At 38.7% G+C, this 16,185-nt stretch overlaps 1 protein-coding gene across 1 annotated transcript in view; it reads left to right on the top strand.

Moving 5' to 3' along the window:
* FAM169A (family with sequence similarity 169 member A) overlaps positions 1 to 11,583 on the top strand; it is a gene marked incomplete at both ends in the record, with an annotated part of 35,203 nt that extends 23,620 nt beyond the window's left edge. The window contains 7 exons of the mRNA XM_079548842.1: positions 1,094 to 1,216; positions 1,425 to 1,522; positions 7,540 to 7,594; positions 7,931 to 8,069; positions 8,537 to 8,699; positions 10,117 to 10,311; positions 11,014 to 11,583. Coding sequence (XP_079404968.1) covers positions 1,094 to 1,216; positions 1,425 to 1,522; positions 7,540 to 7,594; positions 7,931 to 8,069; positions 8,537 to 8,699; positions 10,117 to 10,311; positions 11,014 to 11,583 — 1,343 coding nt within the window. The remainder of the gene's footprint in view (positions 1 to 1,093; positions 1,217 to 1,424; positions 1,523 to 7,539; positions 7,595 to 7,930; positions 8,070 to 8,536; positions 8,700 to 10,116; positions 10,312 to 11,013) is intronic.
* Positions 11,584 to 16,185: the final 4,602 nt, after the last annotated feature.

Here is a 16,185-nt window from a genome sequence, read left to right as displayed (position 1 = left end):
AAATTGGAGAGAGAGATTTGGTTGGATTATTCATTGGTTAAGGAGTTGGCTTTATGGCTGTATTCAAGTAATTGCATTCCACAACTCAGTTTCCATGTGGAGACCAAGATGCCTCTCTGGGGTTAGTGCTGGGACCAGTACTGTTTAATATCCATAATGACATAAACAGTGGGATTGAGTGCACCCTCTGCAAGATTTTGGTTGATGCCAAGCTGAGTGGTGCAGTTGATAGGCTAGAGGAAATAGATGCTGTCCAGAGGGACCTTGACACTCCTGAGATGGTATGTGTGGGCTTCATGAAGTTCAGCATGGCTCCATCTGTGTCTGGACAATCCCAAAGATGAAAAAAGGGTAGGTGGTGAATGGATTGAGAGTAGTTCTGTGAAGAAGGATTTGAGAGTGCTGGTGAATGTGTAGTAGCACAACACATGAGCTTGGTGGGTACACTTGTAGTTCAGGAAGCCAACAGGAGGCAGAGATGTGCATTAAAAGAGGCATGCCTAGCATCAGAAGGGCATTATACTTGTTACAGTGGATTCAGATAAGGGCCTGCAAAAAAAGGCTGAGGGAGGCTTGTTCAGCCTGGAGAAGGGGAGGGCACAGAGGAGACCTTTTTGCAGCCTTTCAGAATTTAAGAGAGGCTTATGAAACAGATGGGTAGAGACTTTTTACAAGGACCTGTACAGGCAGGGTAGTGTTTACTTTCTACTGAAAGGGAGTAGACACAAGTTAGATATAAGGAAGAAATTTTTTACTCAGAGGGTAATGAGGCACTGGAGCAAGCTGCCCAGAGAAACTTGTCATTAGCAGGGACAGTGAGAAATTAAATTATAAAACTCTGAAGAGGGTGCTTTGAGAAGAAGGGGGGAAAAAGCCCTTCAAATTTTATTCTCAGATGATGATAGTAACAGAAAACAAGGAAATTATGTTTGTTTAGACTATGCTGTTTTGTCAAGCAGTTCTTTCTGTGATGATTTGCGTCTGATGGAAGACTGCAAATTAACTTATTTCAGATAAACCTCAAAACTGGAGGTAAGAATGAGTATATACTGTTTCTAATAGTGTTTTGTTTGTTTTTTTTTTCTCTTCTCAGCTTGTAAGCACTATTTTGAGAAGTACCCTGGGGATAATGACCTTTTGTGCGAAGTGGAAGGAGCTGGATTTTGGTTCCAGAGAAAATCCATTGCCACTGTATTGCGAAGGGAAGAACTCATAAGTATGGATGATTTTTTTGTTGTTGTTGTTCCCTTATGGTTTATGAAAGTTGTATTGGTTTGACAGTGACATCTGTGAATGTTGCCTATGGAGACTAGTAGAAAGACTTCTTTGCTGTTCTGGTATCATATTAGAAGTGGTTAATTGATATATGAAGATACTATAACTGTCCTTTTTTCCCCATTGTCACTAAATGTTTTTATTAACAGAGGGCTCTCAGAAAGCAAGTGTGAGTTTCCAGTCAGTGGATCATTTTTGGCAATCTGCAGCGAATGAACTGAAGACTGAGCCAGTAACGCAGCTAAGTGTAGGTACACATACAGTTTCCACTTTACTAATAAAGCTTGAATTGTAAGAGACTTCCATAATCATATCACATACTACCTCTAATTATCAGTTCTTCATGGTCAGAAAATGTTTTTAACCTCTACAAAAGAACAAATTTCTGAACTTAATGAAGGATTTTAGCAGATTAATGCATGTAATCCAACTGAATGCTATGCATGTTTGATACTTGTTTCAAGTTCTTGAAGAGCAGTCTTTGGTTTTGCAGGCAACATAAACTTTCCATGCCTGTGTTCCAGCCCTCTGTTCTTCATGGCTCTCTGGACCCACTCCAACAGCTCCGTGCTGTTGTCTATTTCAGAATTTAATTGGCTTACATCTCCATTATAAAAGACAAGTGCTTTAGTTACTTTTTGCATGAAAGTTGTCTTCCACTAATGTAACAAACTAACTTGGGATGAAAAATGCCCCCTTGGTTGTGGGGAGAAGGAGGTCCTCACTTTTTTCTGCTGATGAGTGTAGGGAGGTCTGTGTTACAACTATTTGCATGATAGTTGGGGTTGTCACTTTCTAGTGGTATAGAAGAGGAGAGTGTTTCAATTGATTCTGAAGATTAAACTGTCTAGAAAGACTGTTGAACAAAGGAATCACAACAGGAGTGGAGAGAAAGAGGAAAATTGTTTATAAAGTTCACATTCACATCACAGTTCAATACAGTTGATAGTGTTCATTTGCAATTCTGGGCTGCAAATTATCTGTATAGGAGGACTGCGACTTCCTGCAAAGTAGTGACATTCTTAATCTCTGTATGGTCAGAAGCAATAACTCATAGTTGTCTTTGATATGTATGCTGGTTTTCAGGCTGTAACACTCTTGAGCATCATCACTGATGATCACTAATGATTATTTCACCAAAAAGATCCAGAACCTTATATTTTGGTTGTATATCTATATGGATATCCTTGGAGGGAACAGCAAAGGGATATTAGTAGTTCTTAAGACATTCATGGCTCTTTTTGAAGAACACTAAAGTAACAGATTCCAAAGTGCTCCCAACTCCTCCCAGCTTGATAGAGTTACTGGCACCCCTCTGATTGGCACTTCTCAGCTGCACTGTGTACAGCTCTACACGGAAAGTACAAGCTCTCTGCACAAACGGACTGTTCTTCAAAAACTGGAAACAAAGCTCTGCAGTGCTTTGAAAGCTGTCGGATCACTAAACAAAAAAGCAGAAAAACTCACCTTTCCTTAAACCTGAAGAAAAACATTATTCTGCAAAGTTATGTTTTTGCATTATTTCATAGTGTTTCTTATGTTTTAATGCTAGAATGATTTATCGTTAGTCTATAAGTTCTTAGGTATTTAAAGCTTGCTTGAAACTGTTTCAAACTGCGGAATCTGCATGGGGCTACTTGTTGCTGGTTGTTGGTTTTTTTTTGTTTTTTTTTTTTTGAGTTGTCCTGAAAATTAGGTTAAAAAGGAAGCAGGAAACTGGATACAGGTTATTGCCAATGCTGTGTTACCTACAGCAGTTAAGAGCAATTCTTACTTTGATATTTGTAATTTGGGCGCACCTCAGATTGTCATGTGCTCAAACACAAAATCCTCTTCTAACTTGCAGAAAAGAAATTGAGATATTGGGGTGGTACGGATGAGTGAAGGAAAAGAACACAAAGAGAGGGGGTTTAATATAAACAGTGTGTGCTGACTGTGCTTGCAACCTGTGTTACTGCTGCATCAGTAGGCTTTTTTTTTTCTTTTTTTTTTTTTTGCTGGTCTGATCTCTTAAAGATAAACTATGGGATACTGTCTTTTGTTGACTACCATTATTACCATGGTTAAAATAAGACTACGAAATAGAACTCAAGTATAATAATTGTCCTGTTAAATTTTGTCAGCTATTCTCTTCATGCAGTGAAGAAAGACTCCTAGCATTCTATAGATTCCTGTTGTAAACTGACTAACCAAGAAAAAATTTGTTATTGTCAACGGTTTATGGGCTGGTCCGGCCCAGTTCCGTGACCAGCAGGGCGGAGGGATCTGCGGATCCGCGCCTCTGGGAAAGGGGAAGCAGGGGACCCCAAAATACTTGAAAACAACAGCACTAATCTGAGGTGGAACAAATGATTTTACTAAATATAGTATTAGTAAAATACAATGAGAGAGAGAGAGAGAGTCTGTTTGAATTGTATAGACCTCACCACAATGCTGGGGTGAGAAGTGCAGTCCAGTTGAGTGACTGAAGTACAGACGGCAAAGTGCAGATGGCGAAGCGCAGGCAGCGAAGCGCAGATAGCGAAGCGCAGACAGCGAAGCGCAGGCGAAGAAGAAGGATCAGGTGTCCTTGCATGGAGTTATATCCCCTTGCTGACCGCAAAGCCTCCTGGGGAAATGTAGTTCTTCTCCGTCGGACGAACATTCGGCAGATATCAAACCCCACCCCCAGTGCATTACATGATGTTATGGTGTGGAATACTGATGACCAAAAATCATAAAACCATGACATTCCACCCCTTATTCTACATCACTACATCATGCTTAACACATGGGATTACAGACTGCACTCCCCCAACATCAAATTCCCTTGTGGTACACACTGAACATCCCCGTTTTTCTGCATCACCCACCAGGTGGACCCAGGTCCCTGGGCAAAGACAGTTCCGCGAAGAGGTTTGCCCTTCCCAGAAGCAGGAAAAACCCAAACTGCTTTTCCTAACATGTTCTTTACATGTACTACAGGGACCTTATCTCCCTCTACAATATGTAGGGAACTGGATTGGGTAGGACCATCTCGACTGATTGATCCTCTGGTGTTAACCAGCCAGGTGGCTTCTGCCAAATGCTTCTCCCAGTGTTTAAATGTTCCGCCACCCATTGCTTTCAACATGGTTTTTAACAACCCGTTGTAGCGTTCGATCTTACCAGAGGCTGGTGCATGATAGGGGATATGATAAATCCACTCGATGCCATGTTCTCTGGCCCAAGTATCCACAAGTGAATTTTTAAAATGAGTCCCATTATCTGACTCAATTCTTTCTGGGGTGCCATGTCGCCACAGGATTTGCCTCTCCAGACCTAATATGGTGTTTCGGGCGGTAGCATGGGGTACTGCATATGTTTCGAGCCACCCGGTTGTTGCCTCCACTATGGTGAGCACATAATGCTTACCATTGCGAGATCGTGGCAAAGTGATATAATCAACCTGCCATGCCTCCCCATATTTGTACTTTTGCCATCGCCCTTCCTCCCAGAGAGGTTTCATCCTCTTAGCTTGTTTAATTGTGGCGCATGTATCACAATCATGAATGATTTGTACAATGGCATCCATAGTTAAGTCCACTCTCTCTCTCTCCAGGATAGTATTGAATAAGGCCCGATAAGCATTAGCCAGGCCCCAAATCATATGTGCCTCCTCAGAACTGCCCAAGCCGCAACATTCCTGCCTTAAATAGCTGTTTAGACTCTCGGGGTCTTTCAGGTGTTCTGGAGTAAAGTTCCATGAGACTGAAGATTTCCATCTGTCTAAAGTCTTTCCCAGACCTCTCCACACTCCCTGCCACTCAGTATTCTCTGGTTTTGGGGAGGACATCCTCAAAATATAATAAATACTAATACTGAGCGAAATGATGAGCAATACATTCAGGGAGATTAGTAATACGACTAGGTGTTCATTCAAAAACTGCATTACAGGCTGAAAGGTGAGACTGGAAACCTTAAAAAATCCCAGTCCTGTAAAATTGACAGCTGTCTCCGGAATTGTAAGCCACATTGTACGAACGTGCCAGGTCCATATTTCCACCCATGTTTTCAATTGATTGTATATGCCGATTGCTCCATAGAGCAAGGTGGCAAGCTTAATTAATGCCCAGTATGTTTTGAGCATTAGGAAAGAAGAGGCAGCAGCGTGCAGCCCTTTAAGAGTCAGTTTCACTACAGAAAGCATTTTTTTTTTTTTTACAGAGGCAAGATAGTAAAGCTCAGAGTTTACAAATATCCTACGATACTGGCAGTCCACCTGGAGTTCTCAAGGTCACGTTTTCAGAGAGTAGCGGTGAAACAGATAAGCTTTCCCAATGGAACTCTCCGGGAGCAGAGAGTCTAAACAGCTAGAAAGCAACTGATGCCCGCATTCTCCACCAAAAATGTCAACGGTTTATGGGCTGGTCCGGCCCAGTTCTGTGACCAGCAGGGCGGAGGGATCTGCGGATCCGCGCCTCTGGGAAAGGAGAAGCAGGGGACCCCAAAATACTTGAAAACAACAGCACTAATCTGAGGTGGAACAAATGATTTTACTAAATATAGTATTAGTAAAATACAATGAGAGAGAGAGAGAGAGTCTGTTTGAATTGTATAGACCTCACCACAATGAGAAGTGAGAAGTGCAGTCCAGTTGAGTGACTGAAGTACAGACGGCAAAGTGCAGATGACGAAGCGCAGGCGGTGAAGCGCAGGCAGCGAAGCGCAGATAGCGAAGCGCAGACAGCGAAGCGCAGGTGAAGAAGAAGGATCAGGTGTCCTTGCATGGAGTTATATCCCCTTGCTGACCGCAAAGCCTCCTGGGGAAATGTAGTTCTTCTCCGTCGGACGAACATTCGGCAGATATCAAACCCCACCCCCAGTGCATTACATGATGTTATGGTGTGGAATACTGATGACCAAAAATCATAAAACCATGACAGTTATTTATATCAGGTCTATCAGGTCTTGTGTTGGGGCCAGAATAAAAAAGTATTCACGCTTTTAGTAGAGATGATTTTAGAAAAAATCAGCTAGAAAACAAGAAACATCCATTGCTGCTTTGGAAGAAGCAATTTAACTTCATCCCAGTGAGACCATCACAGTTCTTGTCTAGTCACTTTGGAAACAATTTTCCATTCTTAATTGAAATCACTGGTAGTGGACACCATGCTACATTTGGATGGCTTTCTGGTGAGGCCATCTGGGATACTTGACCCTTCCTCTATCAAAGTGTGCACTTAAGGATGTTATTTCAGAAGTGAAGTACTTTTATTTACTTTCTCCATGAGAGATGACCTGCCTTTACTCAGCAGCTGTGCCAGTTCTCTCTCTCTTCCAGTTAATATCCTTGGGCTTTGCAAGGCCCAAGTCTTCAGAGCTGGCTCTGCATGAGACTCTTGTTTTCTCAGCTTTTTCCTAAGCTGCTCTATCTGTTCTAGGCCAGACATATACAAACACCTGTTATTTCCTTTGCCATATAACAGAAACAGGGGAATTACAGTTGAAACACTTAAGAATGGACAAATAACAAGCCAGTAATGGAAGATGTCAGTTTCATTATCTGATCATTTCTGCCATTTTTCTTTAAGCAAATAATATATCGAATTTCTTCTTAACCAAGATCAGTTAGTTAGTAGAGGAATTGAATGTATTTGCGAAGTCTCTTTAGGGCAGTATTTGCAGCTGGAAATATTTTGCCAGCTGTCTCATGTCTTTTTGCCAGACTCTTTCAGACCTAGATTAATGTTGACTTAAAAATAAAAGAAACTTTCACTATTGAATTAAAATTATTAGGACCTTCAAGAAGTAATACAATCCTTTTAACCACTACATCTTGTTTACTTAAATTACTATTTTTGTACAGACTTGTTTCTAAAACAGATTCAGAGTAGAAAAGAATTGCCTTCAATTCAGACTATGCTTTAATGTGAAGAGCTCTTACAGTTTACTATGGAAAGAAAATGAATATTCATGTACAAAAATTCTTGTCAGCTGCAATCCACTTTTCTATTAGTCAAAATAGACTTGCTATAACAATGCAAATTTCTTGAAAATTTTGTCTTCAATCTACTTTAAAGCACATTTTTTGCTTTCAAGTGTTAGAGTACTCTAGAGCAAAAGCTTTTAGTGCTGTGTGTATGTAGGTATATAATACATACTAAATTAGGAGCAGGTATAGTCACTCTTCCCCACTATGACTTCTGTAAAATTATTTATGAAGATGCAACCATATGTAGGGAATTGAAGGTATTTCAGAGAGTTCTGAATATCTGTGTGACATTGGGTTTGCTTTTTTATCAGGCTGACTCTCAAAAAGACCAAGAATCACTGGATGACCATGAAAGCATATCTGAAGGTAAGAATAATAATTATCAGTATTGTAATTATAATGGATTAGTAGGTCAGCAAGCTCTTTTAGTTCTTTTAAGCTCTCTCTAGCTTAGTGTGTTCATCTAAGAAGCATGTAGAAACATGCCTTCTTCTATGGTGCTGTGGCCCAACTCAAGCACATTTGGAGGTCTTTGGATAAAATTATTTGTTATTGGTCTTACTAAAAAGCTATGCATGTATATTCAGAAAATAAGTACCACGGTGAAATGCTGTTTTACTTGCACTCAGCAGCTGTAATGAATTATCAAGGTACATAACTTAATCTGCACTTGTTCGCCTGCGCTTGTTTATTTGTCTGAAGACCCAAGCGTAGCACACGTTTCCATTCGGACACGAAGCAGTCATTTAAAACGTCCCAAGACAGGAAAAAATAGCCACGAATCTGGACCTGAAATATCCCAAGGAGATGAGGAAAATGTTCCTCACGCATCAGCAGGCAGGTAAAGGAGATGGTTTTTTATTACTTTTTATTCTTTTGCTTGGGCAGTCATCAATTATAGTAGTTTCTCCCATTGTGGTAACTAGAATTTCTTCTGCTTTATTTCTACTTTGCTTGCTTGGTTTTAAAATTAATGCAAATAAAGCCTGTTGTGAGGAAATAAATTGAAACATCATGTGAAGAATAATAGCACCAAAACATCCATTTCTGATACTGGAAATAACAGTAATAAAATAGTAAGGCATTAAGTTGTATTTACAAGTGGACTTTGTTCTATCATAGATTGGTCATCATTAGAGTAAAAATATCTGTACTCATACAGCACGGATTATTGCTGTAATATAACTGGATGTGTATCTGCAATGCTGTGCAGTCTGGGAGACATCTCCATCTCTGACCTCTTGTTGTGCTGGCTTATTACTGTAAAATAAAACCTGACTGGGGCGTATATATAAATGTCTGCTACAGGCCAGAACTTCCCACTCACACATCTAAATGCTTTGAAGTTATTGAGGAAGAACCTGAGGTTGATGTTGAAAGTGCTGAGGAAATGATCACTTCTGAAGAGGACCAGAGTGTATTAGAAACTGAGCTACATACATCACCATCTGAGAAGCTGAGTGAGAAGGAGGTAAGATAGTTTCCAATAATCATGGTAGATGACTGTGTTCAGAACATGGCTACAGTTTCCATTAAATATGTCCCTTGCTGCCTTGATCTATGGGATTGTTCAGTTTTTGCACTGATGCTTTGTTGAGTAGCATATCTGAGAAGCTAAAGCTTGTACAGAATTACTGACAGTGGAAAATTCTTTTAAACTTACATGCATCAGGCATGGCATCACTAGCTGTTTGAGGGAAAGGGTTGTCTCTCACTCTGCTGATGTGGCCTCACCTCAAGCACAGTGTGCAGTTTTTGGGCAGAACATAAAAAAATGTAAAACTATTAGAGGGCATCTAAGTCAGAGCTGTGAAAATAGTGAAAGGTTGAGAGGACAAGATGTATGAGGAGCAGCTGATATCCCTTGGTTTGTTCAGTCCAGAGAAGAGCAGTCTGAGTGGAGGCCTCATGGCAGCTTCAGCCCCTCATGAAGGGAGCTGAAGGGCAGCGCTGAGTTCTGCTCTCTGGTGACAGTGGCAGGGCCCGAGGGAATTGATGGAGATGCCTCATGGGAGGTCAGGTTGGGGATTAGGTAAAAGTTCTTCACCAGAGTGTGGCTGAGTACTGGAACAGGCTCCCTGGAACAGTGGTCATAACACCAAGCCTGTTGGAATTCAGGAGATGTTTGATCTCGAAGGTAAGATTTGGCTTTTGGATGTTCCTATGTGGAGCCAGGTGCTGGAGTTGATGATCCTTATGGGTCCCTTCCAAATCACTGCATTTCATGACTTTTTTGAAGTAGAGTTCATAGGCAAAATAAATTTTTAGCTTTTTTATTGACATAGCGTTCTTGATTGATTTGAGCTTCTTAAATATTTCAGAGAACTGGAGTAAGGTTGAGGTCTGATCCAGTACCTCTGGTACTGGAAAAAAGGGAAAAAGTTTAACAGAAGAAATCAATAGGTGATGTGCTTCACTGACAACTGTTGCCTCTTTCTTCTCACTGTAAAGCGGTTGGCTTTATAGATAGAAGTTGGATTTAAACAAAGTCTTGTTACTGTATACAAGCTTAAATTTAGATCTTGGAGTATCCTTAGTGCCTGATGATACCTCCAGGATTTTATATTCTTACTGATTTGTGAGAAAGTGAAAAATAAACTGTGCTGGGTTCATCATCTGACATTTCAAGGAATGATTGTAGCATGCATGCTACTTGGTTTGGCTGTTAATCACATAAGCCATAGTCAGAAACCTAGGACAGTTAACAACACCAAGCTAATACGCTGGATTAGTAATTGCATAGCTGGTATGTGCTGGACTTGCTATATGTTTCAAGCTTAGCTGAAGGTAGCTGCTTTTCTTATAAAAAAAACAAATTTAGAACACATACACTGCTAGTGTCAGGGATAAAGCTTGGCATAATCTTGACTTAAAAATGTAATTTTTAGGGAACTCCATCTGAATCTCTTAATGGGGAGGTAGCAGAAGAAACTACTAAGACCTTAGTTACGGCTGAAGAGGAAACTGCAAATGAAGTCCTAGGTGTTGAATCAAAGTTGCAGACTGAGAGTCAAGAAGAACCATTAACACTGCTTGTTCCGTTAATCCTTGAGTCTCCAGCAAAAGAGGCTGTGTCAGAGAAGGTGAGAGAATTGAAACAAAATGTTGTTTTTCCTTTGGAATATACATACCTTGCTGTTTCCTCTTTTTTGTTATGTAACAATTAGGAGGAGGCCCCCACTGCTGTGTGAAATTCTTGGGAGATGCAGTTATTAGGCCAGATGATGCAAATCCATTGACAAAATATAGTACCATTTCTGCTTTGATATGCAGAAGTGGGGCATATATTTGCAATAACGGAAAGATAAAAGAAAGCGAAAAAAGATAATTTTCTCCAGTGTCCCTTGGCAGTACTGAAACAGCTGTTTCTGTGTGAATTGTTTGTTGGATATGTCTGAAAGCAACATCTGTATTTTATCTAGTACATCTTCGCTGATTGAGTGTACAAGCAATTAATTACTGGTAAAATACTCTTCAATAACGCAGATTTTACCATCGGTGGTTTTGAAACACTGGTATCTTTCCCTGGGTATAATTTCAGAATATGTCTAATCTTTTTTTTTTTTTTAATACTTTGAGTATGAAAACATAGTGGGGAACACTGAATTTCAAATTCAATTCACAAAATAGTTTTGTGCAATGAGGAGGAGAGGGTTGGTTAGTTGACTGTATATGCACTAATGGGATCTGTTGAATGCCAAATCTGTAGTTGCTAACTAAGATAAAAAGTTGTTCATCCTCTTCTATCTTAAATTAATAATCCCTTTGTTTTGGCACACCCTCAGGTTATAAATGCAAATGATTCAGAAGGACTGACTGAAGAAAGTGCATTGGTGGAGAAGAAGGGTATTGAAGAAGACAAGCAAGAATCTGAAGAAAAAAAATCATCCACTGAAAATGTAGTTGCTTTAACACCAAAGGAAGAAATCTCAAACAATGGGCTACCAAACTCTGTCAAAAGTGAAGCAGTTGAAGAGGCTGTTTCTGAAAATGTGTCACGCAAACCAGCTTCCTCAGCGGAAGATCAAAATGAGGAAGCAGAGCATAACTCACAGGAGGCTTCTGTTGCTTTGGGTCAGAGCTCTTTGATAGTGGTTGAACTGGAGGGTGTTTCTTTTCAGCAGCCTTCTGGACAGGAAGGACAGAAGAACCAGACAGAAGAGCACTTGGAGGAGTCTGCTGAGCAGACAGAGCAGTACACGCAGACGGAGCAGTACACGCAGACAGCAGAGCGGGCAGCTGACAGCAGCTCTGAGGAGGCAGAAATCGAGGTGCCCATTGTGGATCGGAGAAATTTGCGAAGGAAGGCCAAAGGTTACAAAGGTCCACCCAAGAAAAAAGGAAAGCCGGCTTAAAATAGTTAATTCATCTGTTTGTACAAAAAAAAACTTGTTATTTTGTGTAAAACGCTAGGGTGTAACGAAAACGTATAGGACACAGACGTTCACAATAAATACTGGGTTGGGCTTCCTTTTGAGATTCATCACCTTTGCTCAAGGTTTCTTAAATTTTTAACCAGTAGACATTGATCTTCCGAGAATGAAATAAACAGCCAGTCTTCTTCTTTTATAAACCATACGTGCTGAATAAAGTTGTGCTGGTGAAGGAACAGTTTGCATATTTCAGGTGTCAGTCTGGGAAGGAAAAATGAAGTATGAAATTCTGGCTTTATTAAAGTTACTAAAATTTTCATAGAATTTCATGAGGCCATTCATCACAAATTATTTTAAAAGAATTTAAAATATTTGAGTGTTCTGCATCTCTCCACAGTAGAGAACAAGAAACATCCCTCCTCTCTTCTTGTTAACTCCTCACAGGCTTTTTTGGATGAGATTAAAAGAATGTCAGATTGTAATTCTAGGTCTCGACATATACAAGAAGTTGTAACTCTGTATATCAAAACAATATAACATAGCATCTATCTTTTATTAGAGTGAAACTGGAGAGAATGGCTCTGCTTCTGACTCCCAAACTGGCAAATTTGATTTGCTAATCACTTGAAACAGCTGAGTTACCAGTAACAAAATCAGCACAGCATCTACCATAGCGCACACCTAAAATGAAGTTTAGAGTTGCATACACTGTAAACTATATCTGGGGCTTCCAAAGTGGATGTCTTGTTAAGCGTGAGTTTCTCCAGAATACTGGAATCCTCACTCCAGTATGCTTACAGAGTTGTTTGAACAGCCTTTCTAACTACTTGCATGTGCTGAATGGATACTTGCTTACTTGTTATGTTATGGGACAAGACAGTTTTTGATCTAGTATTGGTCTGATTGGAAGTGGTGCTTTGTTTTCCAGATAATTAGCTGATGCTGTTAAAACGTTGTAACTGCCAGGTATGTGACTCCTGTGAACTCCGAAATTTCAGGTGATTGTGACATTTATTAGTGTCAAAATATTAGTGGATATTTCAGTGAATGCTTTTTTCTTTTTCCAAACTTCTGTGCCTTTAGGTGTTATCAGGAAATTGTTGCAAATATTTGTGATTCCCACTTCCTTTTTGTAAATTGAGTGTAATTTCTGGACTGATTCCCAGTTCATAGATCTTACTAAAAACAAGAACTAAACCTTGCTATATACAAGCAGAAATACAAACAGGCTGTTATGCATATTTACTTTCAGAAATTCTCTTAGCAAAGTATATATTTAATACAGTTTGTCAGGTTTACATTGAGTTACTCCTTGATTGGCAATATGTTTATTTCAGTAAGTGAAGTTCCTCTTGTAAAGAGCTGAAAAGTCAGGAATAAGAAAGAGCAGCCTTGCTAGTTAATCTTAGATTAATAAACTAATCTCCTACTGTGTCTTGGAAGTGCTGGGCTTCTGAAGATTGCTGTTAGGGTTCACTTGAATAGTTGCAATGCTGTCTTAATTTTTATCCCTCCATGAAGCTAAAGTAAGACTATGCCTATAGTTTAAGCGTATTTATAAAGCATTTTAGCTAAGATGTATTCTTACTATTTATTTCACCTGTTGAAATACAATCCTACTTTTAATCTGTTAAAAAAAAAAAAAAAGCTTATGTAGGAGGTGTTGCTTTTGTTTTTATTAGATGCATGTATTACATAAATTTTTGATTCAAACTTTAGACTTCAGAGTGGATGAGATAACTGAGTTTGGATGTTGAGCATAGTTGTAATTCCCTGTCAGTGTGCAGTTACTACTTATGAACCTTGCAACTGACAAATGTTCAAGATCTTTTATGGTTGTTTGTAAACACATTCAAGTGAACCTTAAGAATTCCTAAAACTAATAAAACATTTTCTATACTGCACATGGAACAAAACTTGTTACCAATAGTATGATTTGTCTTATAATGCTAAGTTACTGTAAAAAAAAAAAAAAAAGAAAAAGAAAAAGAAAAAAAAGAAAACCACACACACACAAAGCACACATCTGTTACACTGCTAAGGATGGAACCTGATAGTTTAAAAAATGCTGATTATATGCAGTTTTTAGTCATTCATTTTGTGTTTGTTAGAGCAAACTGTACTACATACTAATCTGTTAAATACTTCAATTGGTACAAATATCTTCACATTCAAGAATTCTGTTGTTCACAAACAGGTGAGAGCCACTTATTTCCTCTAGATGTTTTTTTTTTATGCATACGTTTGTTACTTGGTTTTTCCTGTGAGGTTGGAAAACCCTTTGTGGGAAGGTTATTTGACTTCTGATATTTCTTTTCATGGCTAAGTTGGAACTAGTTTCAATTAGTATCTTATTCTTAGGACATTTATGTATTGAATGCAGGAAAAACTATAACAGGATTATTAAATGAGGTCAGTCTTGGTTTCTGCTGAAAACAGTCAGGTATCTGATCAAACTCCAGAAAGTTTTGAAATACTGAGCTAAAATTCACATCTTTAGGTATACTCTTGAGTAGCTAGCTCTGTTTGTTTGGGGTACCTGAGATAGTAGCCAATGGCCAGATTGTTATCTACCTATTGTGGGCAGTGGTGGTGCAATTAGCAGTTCTAATAAGCAGTATGGTCTTGAAACCTAGAAATAGTTCTTAACTGTGATCACAGCAGTACATCGAGCTGGAATGGAGTTTGTTTGTCTAATAATTTCTTGGGCATCAGTCATCTTGCAATAAATATTGAGTAGCCAAATCAAACTACTGATTTAAATAATAGTTTGTATTGTTGTGATGGTTGTCCAGTTGGAACAGTAGTTTAATAATCTATGCCTTCCATTGCATTGAAGCAGGGAAACTTGTCTGACAACTGTATCGACTGAAATGTTTTATCTTGGGAAAAACTGTTTTATGCCTGGACAGTTCTTCTTTGGTCGGTTTATTGTCTGGCTTAGACCATTGAATTGCTAAAGAATTTAAGATCTTACCACACCAGCAGCCAATGATTAAAGTTCATCAAGTTCATTTGTTTGTACCAGATACTGTTATAGTATGTTGTAAAACCATGTGTGTATGGTCAAATCGAGCAGTATTATGTTTGAGCTTTATTTAGCCTGGGAATGGAGTTTAAAGAATCTTTATTTGTGATTTCAACCTTGCACTTAAATAGTCAATGGTTTTGTGTTTGAATGCATTGCTTGTTAAAATGTTTCCCTTGTACTGCTGCTTAATTTTCAATAGAGCTTGCTTTGTTTCTCACAGTTTCTTTTGGTTTCTTCATTTCATGCAGAATTCTTGTTTGCCGTTCTCATGTTCCATAGCCCTTTACATAAAGATATGTATTTATTCCAATTTGGTTTTAATTTAGTAACTCATACTTTGTTTGTTTGTACTTCTTTTCCATTTCACTTGTGGGTGTCAGTAATCAAATCGATCATTTAGAACTTACCAACACTACTAGGATGAAAAGAGCAATAAATAGGCCTAAGTTTCATCCTTTCCTCGACCATTAAAAGATATTACCAAGGGGATATACTTCTATATTTATTTTCATGAATGTGGTGTTAGATGTTTTTTAAACTAGTGTTTATAAATCCTATGGAAGATGTGATGCTGTTCTAGAGTACTGTACTTAGAGCTAGTTAGTGTGTTCTGAATTTTCCTTTCTTTGTATTGTCTTGACTTTTCCTTTCTTTGTATTGTGTTGACTGCTTTTGAAATGTTTTGAAAAGGTAATTAAACTTATTTTGTGACTTATTTTTAAGTATTTGATTCCTTTCTGCTATGCAGGAGGCATCTTTTAAAGTGGTTTAATTCACTAGAACAAAACAGTGTAGTTACATTTGGTGTTATTTTGCAATCTATTATCTTGCAATCTGTCTGCTACCGAAGAGCTTTAAATGCTGTAAGTATATTCATTGAAAAAGAATTCCTGTACTTAAAAAAAAAAAAAAAGCTGTATTTACTTAACTTATGCATCTTATGAAGCAGCCTATTCTACAGCTTTTTAAGAAGTATGTTTACTTCTTAAAAGTTCCCTTCATGCGTTGCTATGAACTTATCAACTGTATAGTGTTTAAAATGTAATTTTATTTGCAATAATTGTATCACTCAGCCAACAGGTCATGTATTTACAACGCAGTGTAGTAGTGCTCTTGAGGCAGCTGAGTTTATTTATGTTATTAAAATGCATTAAAAGGTAACGTAACATTTTGACAAAATGCCCTCTCCCCAAGCAAATTGCTTACTAGCTTGTGACCTGATTTTAGTTTTGAATCATTTACCATTGCAGAAATAAACAAGAACCATAGTCAGTTACAGTGCAGAGTCCACTCTAGGGCAAACTGATAAACTAACAAAGTAGTCTTAAAGGGGGGGAAACAGTTAAAGTACTGCTTCTGTCAGGTGGTGTAAATCACAGAACACACAGAAGCAGGATGCTCCTGGCTAGAGTTCCTGATCTGGAAATGCTGTTATGGTCATGAAGATGACTGGAGCATCACTTGCACATAAGGCTGAGAGTGCTAGAATTTAGTTAAAAGGTTTGAGGCTGGGGAAGCGGACGTCTTTCCCTTCTGTACAAATACCTGCTCTG

The sequence above is a fragment of the Tetrao urogallus genome (genome assembly GCF_951394365.1).
Source record: "Tetrao urogallus genome assembly, chromosome: Z".
Lineage (NCBI taxonomy): Eukaryota > Metazoa > Chordata > Aves > Galliformes > Phasianidae > Tetrao > Tetrao urogallus.
Note: the sequence above shows the minus strand (reverse complement) of the source record. Positions and strands in the feature narration are given on the sequence as shown.